The sequence below is a fragment of the Stegostoma tigrinum genome, chromosome 34, assembly GCF_030684315.1.
Source record: "Stegostoma tigrinum isolate sSteTig4 chromosome 34, sSteTig4.hap1, whole genome shotgun sequence".
Lineage (NCBI taxonomy): Eukaryota > Metazoa > Chordata > Chondrichthyes > Orectolobiformes > Stegostomatidae > Stegostoma > Stegostoma tigrinum.
Window position 1 is genome coordinate 14,056,850 of NC_081387.1, and position 17,528 is coordinate 14,074,377.

General features: G+C 45.1%; 1 protein-coding gene across 1 annotated transcript in view; it reads right to left on the minus strand.

Moving 5' to 3' along the window:
* sh3bp5lb (SH3-binding domain protein 5-like, b) overlaps positions 1-13,845 on the minus strand; it is a 41,222-nt gene extending 27,377 nt beyond the window's left edge. The window contains exon 1 of the mRNA XM_059639587.1: positions 13,500-13,845. Coding sequence (XP_059495570.1) covers positions 13,500-13,748 — 249 coding nt within the window. The 5' untranslated portion in view covers positions 13,749-13,845. The remainder of the gene's footprint in view (positions 1-13,499) is intronic.
* Between the last annotated feature and the right edge of the window lie 3,683 nt (positions 13,846-17,528).

The following is a 17,528-nucleotide window of genomic DNA, read 5'->3' on the forward strand; positions in this document are numbered from 1 at the left end:
AGCCATAAAGCACAGAAACAGACCCTCCAGTCCAGCCAGTCCATGCTGACCATAATCCCAAACTAAACTAGCCCCACCTGCCTGTAATTGGCCCATATTGCTCCAAACATTTCCTATTCATGTACTTACTTAAATGTCTCTTAAACATTGTAACCGTACCTACATCCACCACTTCCTCAGGAAGCTCATTCCACGCACTAAACATTCTGTGAAAAAAATCTGCTCCTCGTGTCTGTTTTAAATCTTTCTCCTCTTATGTCCCCCGGCCTTGAAATTCCCCACCAGAGGGAAAAGACAATTGCCATCCAACTTATCTCTACCTCTCCGGATTTTACAAGCCTCTATAAGGTCACTTATCAATCTCCTACGCTCCAGTGAAAATGTTCCACTCTATCCAGCCTCTCCTTATAACTCAAACCCTCCATTCCTGGCAACATCCAGATAAATCGCCTCTGAACCCTTTCCAGCTTAATGATGTCCTTCCTATAACAGGGTGAACTGCACTCAGTGCTCTCGAAGAAGCCTTCCCACTGTCCTGTACAACCTCAACATGACTTCCCAACTCTGAAAGTCAAAGGTCTGAGCAATGAAGGCAAGTGTGCTAAATGCCTACTTAACCATCCTGTCTCCATGTGATGCAAGCTTCAAAGAATTAGGTACCTGAACCCCTAGGTCTCTCTATTCTACAACATTTCCGTGAGACGTGATTGCCTGTAACAGTGCAGGGAGAAACAACTTTAACAGTACAGACGTGTTGTCAAGTGAAACATCCTTAATGTTGAGGACACTGTGGGTGAAAGAGATTGAAATGAAGCCGGGTATGTAATATATCAAGGTAACTGTATTTGAGAGGACAGTGGATTTACACAATCTGGATATTGTGATCTGACTGAACCTTTCCAATCAACATATCAAACGGGTCTTCACTGGCCTCAGGAGATTGAAGTTTAAAAGTACAAAAAAGGCAAATTAACTTAAAAAATGAGACTGGGCGAGGAGAAAGGAGGGACGAGTGGGGCAAGAGGGCAAGGAGAAAATGAGGGGGGATGGTTGGGGAGGAAGAAAAGAGCAGGCGGTGGAGAGAGAGGAGAGACAAAACAAAGCATTCGCTGGGATTCCTACATATTAAACGACAGAGTGAATCCCCTGAGCACAAATTAGCTGCTACTCGCCGTAATAATAAAATGTGAGGCTGGATGAACACAGCAGGCCAAGCAGCATCTCAGGACCACAAAAGCTGTCGTTTCGGGCCTAGACCCTTCATCAGAGAGGGGGATGGGGTGAGGGTTCTGGAATAAATAGGGAGAGAGGGGGAGGCGGACCGAAGATGGAGAGAAAAGAAGATAGGTGGAGAGGAGAGTATAGGTGGGGAGGTAGGGAGGGGATAGGTCAGTCCAGGGAAGACGGACAGGTCAAGGAGGTGGGATGAGGTTAGTAGGTAGATGGGGGTGCGTACCCCAGACAGCATGATAAAGGTAGGCTGGAATCGAATGAATAAATAACACTAATACTCCTGACTCGATTTGCAGCGCTTGAGTTAGTCACTTTTCCTCTTGCGAAATGTTTCCCAATCTGTGCTCTACTGAATTATCACTAATTTCAGTTAAGCAGTGGAGGCAGCAGAGCTGAGGTAATTTGGCAGTAAAGAATGAAACAAGCAGATCATGTGTGTTAAACAGAGTTAGCTGCATTCACGGAGGTCAACTTCTTGGAAAAGCCAAGCATAGCTATGTGACAATGTTCTTATTTTCTCTACACCTACATGCACTTTCTCACATTTGATGTGTGTGCGCCTGTCTGTGTGTTCAATAGATAATGTATAATTTACTCTGCTTCTCTCTCTGTCTCCCTGCTTGTGATCTGTTGCACCTTTCAGCATGAAGCATCTTTCAGATGCCTCATGTTACAACAACAAAATACATTTATTTATCACCTCTGTGACAGTCACACACTGAGTGGAGGGAAGCACAGATATTCAGTCCCTTAAGCCTGCTCCCTGATCAAGTAATTTATGACCTGGTTAGGCCACATTTGAATACTACCTCCAATACTGGTCATCCAGATACAGGAAAGATGTTGTTAAACTCGCAGAGAAATATTTATAAGGATGTTGCCAGGACGGGAGGATTTTGGTTATAAGGAGAGGCTGAATAGATGGAGCTATTATCCCTGGAGCGTCAGAGGCTGAGGGGGTGAGCTTACAGTGATTTATAAAACCACGAGGGGGATGGATAGGCTGAATAGCCAAGGTCTGTTTTCCTGGGGTAGATGAGTCCCAAACAAGAGGGAATAGGTATAAGGTGAGGGGGAAAGATTTAAAAGGGACCTGTGGGGCAACGTTTTCACGCACAGTGGGTGCACGCATGTAACGCGCTACCAGTGGATCGACAGTTTCATGTCTTAATCTCTTATCTATCATTCCCTCCACCTCCCTTTCTACTCATCGCACTAAGTACCCAAACTATTAGCCACAAGCTCGAACGTCCGCATTGCCTGAGCAACTGCAGCCTCAGCTATGGCTGTGGTGAGGATGAAACTCTTCACACGGACGGAGGGGAAACTTTGGAATTTCTCTGCCTCAGAGGTAACGGACACCCAATTGCCAAATACGCACAGGGATCGATAGATTTTCGCATCAAGGTTCACCGGGATAGTGCCGGAAAATGGCATCGGCAACTGGTCTGGCCAGGACCGTTAAAAACAACAGAGAGGCTTGTGAGTGCAGACCAGTCCACAGAAGTCAACTTCCCGTCCATTCACTCTATCTGCGCTTCCTGCTGCCTCAGGAAGGCAGACAACCTCTGGGGAGGTGACGGCCCAGCGGTATTATCGCTGAGCTTTTAATCCAGAGACCCAGGTAACGTTCCGGGGACCAGGATTCGAATCCGGCTGCGGCAGATGGTGGAATTTGAACTAAATAAAAAAAATCTGCATTCAAGAGTCTAATGATGACCATGAATCCAATGTCGATTGTCGTAAAAACCCATCTGGTTCACTAATGTCCTTTAGGGAAGGGAACTGCCATCCTTATCTGGTCTGGCGGGCATGTGACCCCAGACCCACAGCAATGTGGTTGACTCTGAACTAACCTCTGGGCAATTAGGGATGGACAATAAATGCTGCCTGGCCAGCGATACCATTATCCCTTGAACGAATAAGGGAGAAAAAACAATGACCCGATCTACCCGGTTACAGACACAAAAAGCTTAAATACACGTACCAACAAGTTCAAGAACAGCTCGACTCTAGTTACTAGACTCTCAAATTTAATTTAGACGCTGATCTTTGCTCTCTGTGCACCTTCCTTGCAGCTCTACTGTTATATTCCTCGCTCTGGTCCATTACCCTGATGTACTTTGTATGTTAAGATCCACATGCACTGCAAAAACAAAACTTTTCACTAGGTACATGTGACAGTAGTAGATCAAATCAAAAAAAAATCTTGCTGACCCATGATGGCCTGCTCCTAATTCTTACATTCTCTCTCCAAGTTCCAAAAGATAAGCAACAACTTTCAGGAAGGAAATTGCTCCTCGTCTCAGTCATAACTGCCCACTCCCTCATTCCCTCCTCCACTGTTGGTTAATGCTGTTGCCCCTGCTGGATTGTTTGCTTTGGAATAACATCGACTCACAGGGATACACAGCACAGGAGGCCATTCAGCCCGTCCTGTCCGTTCCAGTCAAAATAGATCTGGCCGCACTCATCCCATTTTCCAGCTCTTGGGCCCATTGCTCTGGACGTTACGGCAATGCAAGTGAATATCAATGGGTTACAAGAGTTTCTGACTCAGCCACCCGCTCAGGGAGGGTCTTTCAGACTCTCACCACTCTTTCGGCGAAAAAGAAATTCTGAACTCCAGCTCTTAGCTTTCTAGTTGTCGCTGTAAATCTATACTTCCTGCTTGTTGACATCTCTACTAATGGAAAAACTGCTTTCCTACCTAAACTATTTATGCTTCTCATAGTCTTAGGTCCACAATAATCTTCAACACCAGCACCCCACGGGGATGCATACTCAGCCCCCTACTGCACTCCCTACACACTCGTGACTGTGTAGCCAGATTTCATACGAATGCCATCTACACATTCGCTGATGACATCATCATCGTAAGCCCAAATGTCAAACCATGACGAGACAGAACACAGGAAGGAGATAGAGCGCTTAGGTATACGTGACAACAACAAATCAAATCAATTCTTTTTCCCCCCATCATCTCACCTTTCAACTTCCACTGCTCCAACCAAATGGTTCAGAAAAGACTTACAAGGACGTTGCCGGGATTGGACGGTTTGAACTACATACAGAGGCTCAATAGGCTGGGGCTAATTTCCCTGGAGCATCGGAGGCTGATGGGTGACCTTATAAAGATTTAGAAGAGCATGAGGGGCATGGGTAGGGTGAACAGTCAAGGGGGTAGGGGAGTCCAAAACTAGAGGGGCATAGGTTTAAGGTGAGACAGAAAAGATTCAAAAGGGACCTCAGGGGCAACTTTTTCATGCAGGAGGTGGCGCGTGTATGGAATGAGCTGCCAGACAAAGTGGTGGAGGCTGGTACAATGACAACATTTAAAAAGGAATCCGGATGGGTGCATGAATAGGAAGAATTTAGAGGGATATGGGCCAAATGCTGGCAGATGGGACTAGATTAATTTAGAATATCCGGTCGGCATGGACGAATTGGAGCAAAGGGACTGTTTTCATGCTGTACATCTCTAACCCCAATCTATCAAGTCTTTCCTCACATCCTCCAGCTGAAGTAGTAGCCTGGTAAATCTCATCTGCACCCTCTAGTCTCTCTGTTGAGCTCCATTTCTGACCGCTTCGCCCATCTACTATCCATTAGTATTCTCCTCACTATTTACCACCCTACCAATTTTTGCGTTATCTGCAAACTTCATGAATACACCCCCTACATTCAATTCCAAATCATTAACATAAAACACTAAACACTAAGGATCTATCCTCACCCTCCACTTCCTGCCTCTCAGCTAGTTTTGGATCCAATACGTCACTTTGCCTTGAATTCTCTAAGCTTTAACTTTCTTGACTAGTCTGCCACGAGGGGCCTTATCTAAGGCCTTGCTACAGTCCACACAGACAACTGCATTACCTTCATCCATGGTGCTCGTTACTTCCTTATCACATTGTGTCTGTCCAATGTTCACTCAACAAATCTGGGCTGACTACCCCTGATTAACCCGGATGTCTACACTTTGTCATTCAGAATTCTCTTATATTTTCCTCACCACCCTACGGTTAGACTGACCAGTCTGTAATTTCCTGATCTGCCCTTTTATTCAGTAGGCTTTTAGCTTCTGGTCACCTAACCTGCGGCCAGAGAGAAATTGAAAATTACTGCTACGGCACCCGATATCTTCTCCCTTACCTCTATCAACGTCTCAAAAGGCTACTGGACAGATTTTCATAGAATCATAGAACATCTACAGTGTGGAAGCAGACCATTCGGCCCACTGAGTCCACTCTGACCTTCCAAGGAGCATCCCACCCAGACCCACTCCTCTTTCCTATCCCTGTAACCCTGCATTTTCCAAGACGAGACAGCTTGCCCACCTCCTTGCCTGTACATCCCTGGACACTATGGGTTAATTTAGCACAGTCAATCCACCCTAATCTGCACACCTTTGGACAGTGGGAAGAAGCTGGAGCACCCGGAGGAAACCCACGCAGATACAGGGAGAATGTGCAAACTCCACACAGACAGTCGCCCGGGGGTGGAATCGAACCCCTGTCCCTGGCGCTGTGAGGCAGCAGTGCTAGCCACGGAGCCGCCGAAGATTTTAACAAAACTTGGTAGAGAGGACACCGAACAAGAAAAAAAAGGAGCAATTTTTGACAAAGGTGGGCAGATCTTGAGCATGGAACTACGCTCAAAGGGTTAGGTTGAGATTATGTGTTTTGTTTTAAGATTGCCACAGATTGTTTGATTTACAACGCTGTGGTTTGCTTTAGAATGTTGTGAATTGAATCAGCTACTGTTACAGCTCTATTCGTTAATGACGGCATTAATAGAATTGAGACAGACAACCTTCGCTCTGCAAACCAAAACGTGGAATCAGTCTGGGTGGAAACATGAAATAGCAAAGGATAAGAAATCACTGCACAAGTAGCTTTTGGCTCCCTGCAATAACTACTTTGCAAGACTGGAAGAACAAGAAGAAATAATAGGGCCTTGTTTGAATGGTGTGGAAATAATCATAGGTGATTTTAACCTACACATAAAGTGAGCAAATCAGATCTACAAAAGGTATTCTGGAAGATAATCTCAGTGTTTTTGTGACAATTTCTAGGAGCAGCGTGCTCTTGAGCCACACAGACAGCTGGCTTTTCCAGACTAGGATCAACTGAGGCTAGACTCGTAAAAGACCTCAAAAAAATACGGAGGCCCTCGCTAATAGTAACCATAACGTAGTTGAATTCACACTCACTTTGAAGGAGAGGAAGGCACAAAACATGGGTGTAAGAACAGGTGGTAACATTTCAATAAAGACAATTACAAGCCTCGAGGATAGAAGTGGCAAGAATGAGCTGAGAAAATAGGCTAACTGTCGACAGAAACAGTAGTAGAAATTTAAGGAAATATTTAAGAGCTCTCAGCCAATACAGACTCTTTATTTCTTGATGGAATAGAACATAGAACATAGAACAGTACAGCACACAACAGGCCCTTCAGCCCACGACGTTGAGCCGACCATTGATCCTCATGTATGCACCCTCAAATTTCTGTGACCATATGCATGTCCAGTAGTCTCTTAAATGACCCCAATGACCTTGCTTCCACAACTGCTGCTGGCAACGCATTCCATGCTCTCACAACTCTCTGTGTAAAGAACTCGCCTCTGACATCCCCTCTATACTTTCCTCCAACCAGCTTAAAACTATGACCCCTCGTGGTCGCCATTTCTGCCCTGGGAAATAGTGTCTGGCTATCAACTCTATCTATGCCTTTCATTATCTTGTATACCTCAATTAGGTCCCCTCTCCTCCTCCTTTTCTCTAATGAAAAAAGTCCGAGCTCAGTCAACCTCTCTTCATAAGATAAGCCCTCCAGTCCAGGCAGCATCCTGGTAAACCTCCTCTGAACCCTCTCCAAAGCATCCACATCTTTCCTATATTAGGGCAACCAGAACTGGTCGCAGTATTCCAAGTGCGGTCTAACCAAAGTTTTATAGAGCTGCAACAAAATGTCACGACTCTTAAACTCAATCCCCCTGCTAATGAAAGCCAAAACACCATTTGCTTTCTTAACAACCCTGTCCACTTGGGTGGCCATTTTAAGGGATCTATGTATCTGCACACCAAGATCCCTCTGTTCCTCCACGCTGCCAAGAATCCTATCCTTAATCCTGTAGTCAGCTTTCAAATTCGACCTTCCAAAATGCATCACCTCGCATTTATCCAGGTTGAACTCCATCTGCCACCTCTCAGCCCATCTCTGCATCCTGTCCATGTCCCGCTGCAGCCTACAACAGCCCTCTATACTGTCAACGACACCTCCAACCTTTGTGTCGTCTGCAAACTTGAATATATGAGAAGGATACATTATCTGTGACAGATAGGCATATGACCAGTGTCAAACTGTTCTTTAAAAAGTTAGAAAAAGATTAAAGGCGGTCACAGATTGATGATTTCCCAGATCTGCCCAGTGAATGACTTTATAAGAAAAACATGGAGGGAGAGATTATAGCACAACAGGAAGCTGGCAACAAATATAAAAACAGATCATAAGAGTTCCAAAGGTGTTAAAACGAACAAAAAGAGTTACAAGAGCCAGTGTGTTCACCGAAGCTGGAAAATTAACAATGTGCAGCTAAGAACAGCAGGAGTATGGAGTAGGTATTGCACTGTAGAAGACACAAAAATATTCCAAGAATGCTTGCAAATCAAGAGTTAACTGGAAAGGATTTTGTTTTAAATTTTCTCATTAGGGAGAAAGTACTGGAAAAATATACATTAAACAAGAGGTCCTCTAGACCTGATATGAATTTTAAGACTGTCAAATGACACACATAGTTGATGTATTAATAGTGATCTTCCAGAATTCCCAAGATTCTGGAAAAGTCCCTGTGGTTGTAAAATCACTAATGTCTTTAAGAAAGGTTGGAAGCAGAAAACAGGAAATTATGGCTGGTTAGTCTGTCCTTGGGAAAATGCTAGAATTTATTACGAAATAGGCAGCAGCAAAACAGATAGAAAATAATAATATGATCAGGCAGAATCAACATGGTTTTGTGGAAGAGAAATCATTGTCAACTAATTTATTGGAGTTCTACGATAAAGCAACAAGCAATATAGATAAACGGGAATGAGAACATGTGGTGCACTTGAATTTCCAAAAGTAAAATGACAAGATGTTGCAATAAAGGTCACATTACAAATTTAGAGCTCATGGTGTAGAGGGAAATGCCGTATCAGCACAGAGAGAGGATTGGTTAATCAACAGGATGAAAACAACAGAGATAAATACATCCTTTTCAGATTGACAAGTTGCTGCTAGGGGACTTCCAGAGAAATCAGTGCGGGGGCCTCAACGTTTTACAATTTAAGTCAATTACTTGAAAGCATCATAGTTAAATTTGCTGACAAGATGAGATAGGAATGTAAGTTGTTAGGAAGACAAAGAATTTAAAGAGGGATTTGCAAAGGTTAAGCAAGTGGGCAAACTTTTAGCCGCTTGAGTATAACGCCTGAGAGGGTAAACATGCTCACACCGGCAAAAAGAACAGGAATGAAGCATATCATCTAGATGGAAAGAGGTTGCAAAATCCTACGATGCAGAGGGATCTGAGTGCGCTGGTAATTAAATCAAAAGGTTGGCTTGGAGGCACAGCAAGTAATTAAGGCGGCAAATGGAACGTCAGCATTTTTAGCAAGTAGGGTATACAATATGAAAGTAGGGGGGGCTTGGCTACAGTTGTAGAGGATATCAGTGAGACCATATCTGCAGTAGCATGTATTGCATTGATCCCCTTAAGGAAGAAACTGATTGTACAAAAAGTAGTTCAATGCAGGTTCACTCGACTGAGCAAAGGGGACGAGTGACTCATTCAGCTCCTAATTCACATTTGCTTGTTAAAAGACAATCTGTGTGTTGTAATCACTCTCTTGAAGTTTAAAATGCTCCTTTAAATCTGCCTCCTTGACCTAACTGTTGGTCGTCTAACCTAATATCTCATGTTGCACAGTATCAAATTTTATGAGCTAAAGCTCCCAGGAACCTAGAAGCAGGAGTAGGCTATTCAGCCCTTTGAACCTATTCTATTACATCGTGGCTCTACTTTCCTACCTGCCTTCCCACCAGCTTTCTCCAAAGTTCCACAATCTATCCAACGCAGCAGTGAATAAATTTAAAAGCTGAGCCTCCACTATGTTCAGGGGAAGAGAATTCCACACCCAAATGACTCTCAGAGGAAAAAAAATTCCCATTTTGTCTTAAAAGGAATATCTCTTAAACAACGCTCGCTAGTTTTAATCTTCCCCACAAGAGGGAACAAAAGCTATCCATCGCTCCCTATCCTCTCAAGATCCAATGTATTTCATTAAGATTTTTTGGCAAAATACAAAAAGAATACGAATCCAACCCGTTCAGCCTTTCTTTGTAAGATAGCCCCTGTCAAGACCGGAGTGCATCAAATGGACCGTCTCTGAACTGCTTCCAATGCATTTGTTCTTTTTTAAACAAACAGAAGACCAAAACCACATGCCGTATGCCATGCGCAATCTTAACAACACGCCGTTACACCTGCAACAAAACATCCCGGCTGTGAATCACCTGGCAATAAAGAGAAACTGTTGGTGATGGTGAAAGAGGAGAGGATTGGGGTCAAATCACTGAAATCCCGTGTCCAGGCAGCTAAATCCGTGGCTGCAACGAATAAGTAATGAAAACTGGGAATGCTCATTTTGCCAGAACTAGGCTTAATGAGCAAATATTTGCTCCAATTTCAGTACTGTTAAAAGTTTTCTGTCAACACTTTCAGTCGCTGTCCATAAGTGCCTCAAGTGGTTTTGCATTGTCCATATGACATGCCTGATGGTGTTTTATCAGTTTAAAGGTGCTGCAAGACCATAAGAAATAGGAACAGGAGTAGGCCATTCGACCCCTCAAGCCTGCTCCACCATTTCTTGAGTCCATTTTCCTGCCTTTTCCCCATAATCCTCCATTCCCTTAGAGATCAAAAATGTATTGATCTCAGCCTTGAATATATTCAAAGAGAAAATCACCAGGAACATACCAGAACTTCTACACAGTCAAGCAGCAGAGGTGAGTGTAGTAGCCATCACTAAGGAGATGGTGATGGGAATGTGGAAGAGTCTGAAGGTGGATAAATCACCTGGACCGGATGGACTCTGCACCAAGTTCGGAAGGAGACAGCGGAGGAGATTGTAGAGGCATTAGTAGCGATCCTTCAGGAATCACTGGGGTCAGGGAGGATTGGAAAATAGCTAAGGTAAACCTCTGTTTAAGAAGGGAGGGAGGAAAAAGACAGGAAATTAAAGTCCAGTTAGCCAGACCTCAGTCTTTGCTAAGATTTTAAGAGTCTACTATTAACAATGAGATTGCACAGTACTTGGAAGTGTATGGTAAAAACAGGGCTGACTCAGCACTTTGCCAAGGGGAGGTCATGCCTGACAAATCTGTTAGAATTCTTTGTGGAGGGAAAGAACCAGTTGGACAAAGGAGAGCGAGTGGATGTGATCATTTTCTACTTCCAGGTGGCCTTTGACAAGGTGCACAGGAGACTGCGAAATCAGATAACAGCCCCTGGTATTAGGGCATGGATGGAGGATTGGCTGACTGGCAGAAGGCAGACAGTGGGGATAATGGCGTCTTTTTCAGAATGGCAAGTGATGACTAGTGGAGTTCCACAGGGATCGATATTAGAACCACAACTATTCACATTATACATTAACGATCTGGACAAAGGAACTGAGGGCAGAGTTGCTAAATTTGATGGCATGAAGGAAGATTGGTGGAGGGACAAGCAGTATTGAGGAAATGAGGAGACTGCAAAAGGAAGTGACAGGCCACAAGGGTGGGCAAAGAAGTGGCAGATGGAATACAATGTGGGAGAGTATGAGGTTATACAATGTGATTAGAATAATAGAACCATGGACTATTTTCTAAACAGATAAAGCGCTTCGGAAATCTGAAGCTCCAAGGGACTTAGGCATCCTAATTCAGAACTCTCTCAAGATTAACATGTAAGTTCAGTTGGCAGTTAGGAAGTCAAATGCAATGTTGGCATTCATTTCAAGAGGGCTAGGATACAAATGCAGAGATATACTGGTAAGGTTGAAGGCAGCTGTGGTCAGAGTGTGGTTGGCATATCGTGAACAGTTTTGAGCTCCATTTCGAAGGTAGGATATGCTGGTTTAGGAGGTGATCTACAGGAGGTTTACAAGAATGATCCCAGAGACAAAGGGCTTTGTAATATCAGCAATGGTAGAGGACTCTGGGTGTGCGCTCAATGGGAATTTCAAAGGACTGGGAGTGCTCTGATTGAAACTTAGACAATACTGAGAGGCCTAGATAGAGTGGACATAGAGAAGATGCTTTTGCTAGGAGAAACTAGGATCCGAGAGCACAATTTTAGAGTGAAGGGATGATTCTTTGGAATTGAGATGAGGGGGAATTTCTTCAGCTAGAGGTTGGTAACTACTTGGAATTTATTGCTGCAGAAACCTGTAGAGGCCAAGCCACTGAGTGTATTTAAGGCAGAGAGAGATTAGATTAGATTAGATTCCCTACAGTGTGGAAACACACCCTTCGGCCCAACAAGTCCACACCACCCCTTGGAGCATCCGACCCAGACCCATCCCCCTATAACCCACACACCCCTGAACACTACGGGCAATTTAGCATAGCCAATCCACCCAGCCTGCACATCTTTGGACTGTGGGAGGAAACCGGAGCACCCGGAGGAAACCTACGCAGACATGGGGAGAATGTGCAAACTCCACACAGACAGTTACCCGAGATGGGAATCGGACCCGGGTCCCTGGCGCTGTGAGGCTGCAGTGCTAACCACTGAGCCACTGTGCCGCCCTTGATTAGTAAAGGGATCAAGGGTCATGGGGAAGGAGGAGAATAAGGTTGCAAAATGTGTCAGCCATGATCACATGGTGGAGCAGATTCAAATGGGCTGAATGGCCTCACTCAGCTCCTGTATCTATGGTCTTAGGTATACATTTACACGTGGGCTATTCTCATCAAAAAAGTGATTGAGACAGAGAGCCATCACCTCAAATCATTGACAGTTACTGTATTTCAAACATACTTCAAAGGCTGTAAAGTGCTGTTGGTCATTCCAAGTCCATTAACAAAAGCTTTTTTTAAAAACTTCTATATAGGTGTGTTGCATAATTTCAATTGTTAGAGACAATTCTTCAGTTCATTTGTTGCTTTAGAATGGAGTCCAAGTTATCAGAGGAAAATTAGAAACCATTCTCCCAGGATAACATACACCTAAAAATTTAAAGGACAAAGGAAGCGCATTCTCAACACCATGACATTGTTTGAAATAGTTAGCAAATTCACCTCAAAAATACTCTACACCCTTTATCTAATTCTCTTTAGAAAATTACTGTTAAATCTGTTTCCACCACTCTTTGATGCACTGTATTCTCCATCATAGCTCAAAAATGTTCTCATCTACCCTCTGGCACTTTTGCCAATTAACCACAATGGTGTCAGTTTCTCACACATGCAGCTAAGAATGTCTGCCATAATTCAAGATACCAAAAAGTACAAACATAATACAAAATGAAAAGTTTTTTCCCCCCGATTTAAATCCAGAACTTTGCAGCCACCATTCAGTCTACAAACTCCATTAATTTCACAGTGACCTCCACCTCTGTTTCCATGTCAATCAGAGCCTATCAATTTGCAGATGTAGACTGCTTTGCATACCACACTCCCCATTATCAAGTACAACAAAAATAACACACTGCTAGATTAATAAAGGTAATTATACCCACGAATACAAACAAACGTGGCGTGCATTTGTAGGGGGGAGGGGTGGAAAGTGAACCTGTCAAAAAGAAACTCCAACAAACAGCCACCACGAGCTCAGTTATTTAATGAGACAGTCATCACACAGGCAAAACAAACAACCCTGCGCCGCTCCTGGAATCCCCCTGAGGGGCAGGGTGGCATGAACTTATGAGCATCCACCAAACTAGGAGCAAACCTCACCCTGGAGGGGAGAAGGTGAGCGATCACACACCCGCCTCCCCGGGCAGGAAGGAACAGGAGGCAATTCGATCCCCTGGGGGTGGGTGGATGGGGAAGGCAAGTCGTCCCACCTGAAGGCTCCTGCAACATCCATGAGCAACGCCACAGCAGGTCAGCAAGTTTGCCTGTACAGGCACACACGGTGTGTATTTGTTTGATTGTGTGCAACCTAAGGGTGTGCTCTTGCGGTACAGACCTTGCAAAGCCCCTTTATGCAGAGATGCTGATACTCCTGGCCTCACCTGGATGCGGGGGTCCAGCTCCTCTTCCTCCTCCCGACGCTGCCGCTGCTGCCGCCGCCGCCTCTGCCGGGCCTCCCTCTCCTCCTCTTCTCCCTCTTCCTCCTCCTCTTGCTGCTGCTGCTGCTGTCGCCGCTGCCCGACTCCGGCACTCAGTCCCGGCCCGTCTCCCTGAGCAGCGGCGGCGTCGAAACCGGCCCCGGGCTCTCCATTCCCGGCGGGACTCTCCCTCTGAGCCCTGGGCTCGGTCATTCCGCCATACAAGCGCCGAGGCCGCGGCTCCACTCTCTCGGTGCGTAATCGTAAACTCCGCCTCCTCACCCGAACGACCGCCCGCCGTACTGCGTCACCGTACGGCAAACTCCGTACGGCCCTGCCTACGTAACAGGCCCGCCCCCGTCCGCCGTACTGCGTCACCGTACGGCAAACTCCGTACGGCCCTGCCTGCGTAACCGGACCGCCCCCGCCGCCGGCCGTACTGCGTCACCGTACGGCAAACTCCGTACGGCCCTGCCTGCGTAACAGGCCGCCGCCATCTGTTCGTACGGAATCCTGTACTTGTGGCTTCCTACGGAGGTGGGAAAAGAGAGGGAATAGGGAGATTGGAAAGAGGGTGGAAAAGGGAAAAAGTTGGGGTGGACAAAAGGTGGTATGTGAAGGGGGGTGAAGAGGTACAGACTGAGTGGGAATGGGAAAAGAAGAAGGGGAAAATGAGGGAGGTGGAGGTGAGGGATAACAGGAGTGGAGGAGGGGGCTAAAGGCAGGTTAGGAGAATAGAAGGGAATACTCCATTTGGGCCTTCATGCCTGCGCTCTTCCCAGGAGCAACTCACCCCGTCTCACATGCCAACCTTTTCCCCATAGCCCGGCAATTTTATTTCCCTTTGAAATGTGCGTCAAATTCCCTTCCAAAATCATTACACCTGCCTTCACCATATTCCCAGGCAGCTCAGTCAGAATCCTAAACACTTGATTCAGAGAAAAATATTTCCTTCTGTCAACCGTTGCTTCTTCTGCAAATCACCTTGAAATCTGTTCTCCTGTTCTCCATCCTTGGTTCAGCCATTTGGAAAAGTTCTCCATATCTGTGCCAGGAATATGAGTTGCTGTTCCTGCAACCTTCGGGTGGCATCATTGTGGCACTGCAGGAGGCCCATGATAGACATGTCGTCTAAAGAATGGGAGGGGGAGTTGAAACGGTTCGCGACTGGGAGGTGCAGTTGTTTATTGCGAACCGAGGGGAGGTGTTCTGCAAAGCGGTCCCCAAGCCTCCGCTTGGTTTCCCCAATGTAGAGGAAGCCACACCGAGTACAGTGGATACAGTATACCACATTGGCAGATGTGCAGGTGAACCTCTGCTTAGTTTGGAAAGTCATCTTGGGGCCTGGGATGGGGGTGAGGGAGGAGGTGTGAGGGCAAGTGTAGCACTTCCTGCGGTTGCTGGGGAAGATGCCGGGTGTGGTGGGGTTGGAGGGCAGTGTGGAGCAAACAAGGGAGTCACAGAGAGAGTGGTCTCTCCGGAAGGCAAGGACATCCGGGATGCTTGGGAGTGGAATGTCTCCTCGTCAGAGCAGATGCAATGGAATTGGAGGAGTTGGGAAAACAGGATGGAGTTTTTGCAGGATACAGAGTGGGAGGAGGTGTAGTTTGGGTAGCTATGGGACTCTGGGTTTCTGTCGCCAGAAATGGAAGCAGTGGGGTCATGAAAAGGGGAGGGAGGTGTCTGAGATAGACCAAGTGAACTTGAGGGTGGGGTGGAAGTTGTTAGTGAAGTCAGTGACTTGCTCCAGTTCAGCCTAGATGCAGGGTGCAGCATCGATGCGATGGCGGAAGAGTTGAGGAACAGTATCGATGTGTGTACTGAAGAGGGACCATGCAACCCACAAAGAGGCAGGAATAGCTGGGGTCCATGCGACTGCCCATGGCCACTTCCTGGATTTAAAGAAAGTGGGAAGAATTGAAGAAAAAGTTATCGAACGTGATGACTAGATGGCTGAGGCAGAGGAAGGTATTGTGGGGGGGTGGGGTTGAGGACTAGATGGTTCTGTTGGACAATAAAAGCTGAGGGTCTGCAGGCTGTCCTTTGGAGCACCGCTGTGTTGGGTTTGCTGCAGTATTCCAGTGAGGCTCAGCACATGCAAGAAAAACAACATCTCATCTTCCTCTGCAGCCTTCAGGACTCAGTATTGAGTTCAATCATTTTAATGCCTGAGCACTTATTTCCATATCCTTTATCCACCCCCACAGCCCAGGCTCTGTCATCACATGGGCTGTTTTTATCAGAGCCAACCCATTTTCATCCACTAATGGTCCCCATTATCTGTTTTTCTTCCTCCCTGGCTTACCTTTATTCATTCCTTTGTCTGCTCAACTGCTGATTTTTTTTTTCTCTCTCTGGGCTCCATCTCCATTACTCCTTCTGCACCACAACACCACCCCCGGCCATGCCCTGTCGTCAGATATATGCCATCTTTTCCTAGCTACAAACAGATCTGTAGAAGGCTCATTCTACCTGAAACATTGACTCTGTTTCTTGTCCACAGATGCTGCCAGTTCAGTTCCTCCAGCAATTTTACAGTTCTTCATGTTTTGTTAAACTTAAAGTCAACCGGTTCATCTTTCCTTCAGCAGTTGTTATAAGCTGTGCCTTTTAGTTGATATGTCAGAGACAGTTTATAAGCTAATGAGTCACTTTGTGTTTGGTGCATACCAGTGGAAGCATTGGAGAAAGATGACTGAACAGAAATATTGGGTTCAGCTCAAGGGTCATTTCAGCAATCCAAGTATGGGGAAGGGAGCAGGAATGTGTGTCTTTTGTCTGTCTCAGGGCATTAGAGTTTTAATTTATAGTTTTATATGACAGTGATTTATAGCAGTTTAGCTATAAATAGAGTCTAACTATTTGTAATAAATAGAAATTCTTGTTAACTGCAAACTTCCATACCACAACAAGATAGGAATTATGCCTTCAACCCATTGAGTCAGCTCTGCTTTCTATCAACCTATGTCTGAAAGTCAGGCTTATTGGGGAAATTTGTGTATTTATCTTAATAGCTGTAACATTTGTGACAACTCCAGGAATAGTGCAGCTTCATTTCTAGTGCTCTACTCCAGTGAATTGTGACAATATTTGGGAGCTCAACCCAAATAAAATTTGATACAGGATTTGTATGTGGGAGCAGGAGATAATGCAAGTGAAGAAAAAAAAATCAGTTTCTGTTGTGCATTTAACACATGACACTGAAAACGCGAAAGGATTTCCTGCAGGTAGAAGGGTTGTTCTTGAGGGAAATTTCAAAACCCAGTTAGAGTGACCTGACACAAGTGCTGGTGGTATTATTGCATGTCAAAGCTGAGAAGGCAAAATAACTGAGGTACCAGCACAACATTTGGGTTTAGAGGAAATATAAGAGACTGAGAACCAAATGATATTCCGTTAAAATTGAAGAAGATCAAGCATGAGGAGAGAATGAGAAATCTGGAGTTGGAATTCCAAAGTAAAAAAAAGATGAGAAAATGACGTGGTTATGGAAATACAGGGGCAGGAAATGGAAATGAAAAGACGAAGCTGGTTGCTGGGATGGCAGGTCTGATAGATGAACAGAAATTAAATTGATTAGACCTATATTCACTAGAGTTTTTAAGAACGGGGTCATCGTATAGAAAGCTATAAAATTCAAAAGGACTAGACATGGTAAACAAAGGAAGGATGTTCTCAGTCACTTGGGAGTGCAGGACCAGGGGTCACAGTCTAAGTGTACTGGTTAGGTTATTTAGGACAAAGATGAGGAGACATTTCTTTACTCAGGGCGTGGTGAACGTATAGAATTCTTTGCCATAGAAAGCATTTGAAGCCAAGACATCTCAAGAAGAGGTTATATATAGTCTTAGGGCTAAACGGATTAAAGAGTATGGGGAGAAAGTGAGAACAGGATACTATGTTGGATGATCAACTTTGAACACGTTGACTGGCAGAGCAGAATTGAGTATTAGTGTTTAATTATGCAATTAACTAATGCAAAGCAGAGACTAT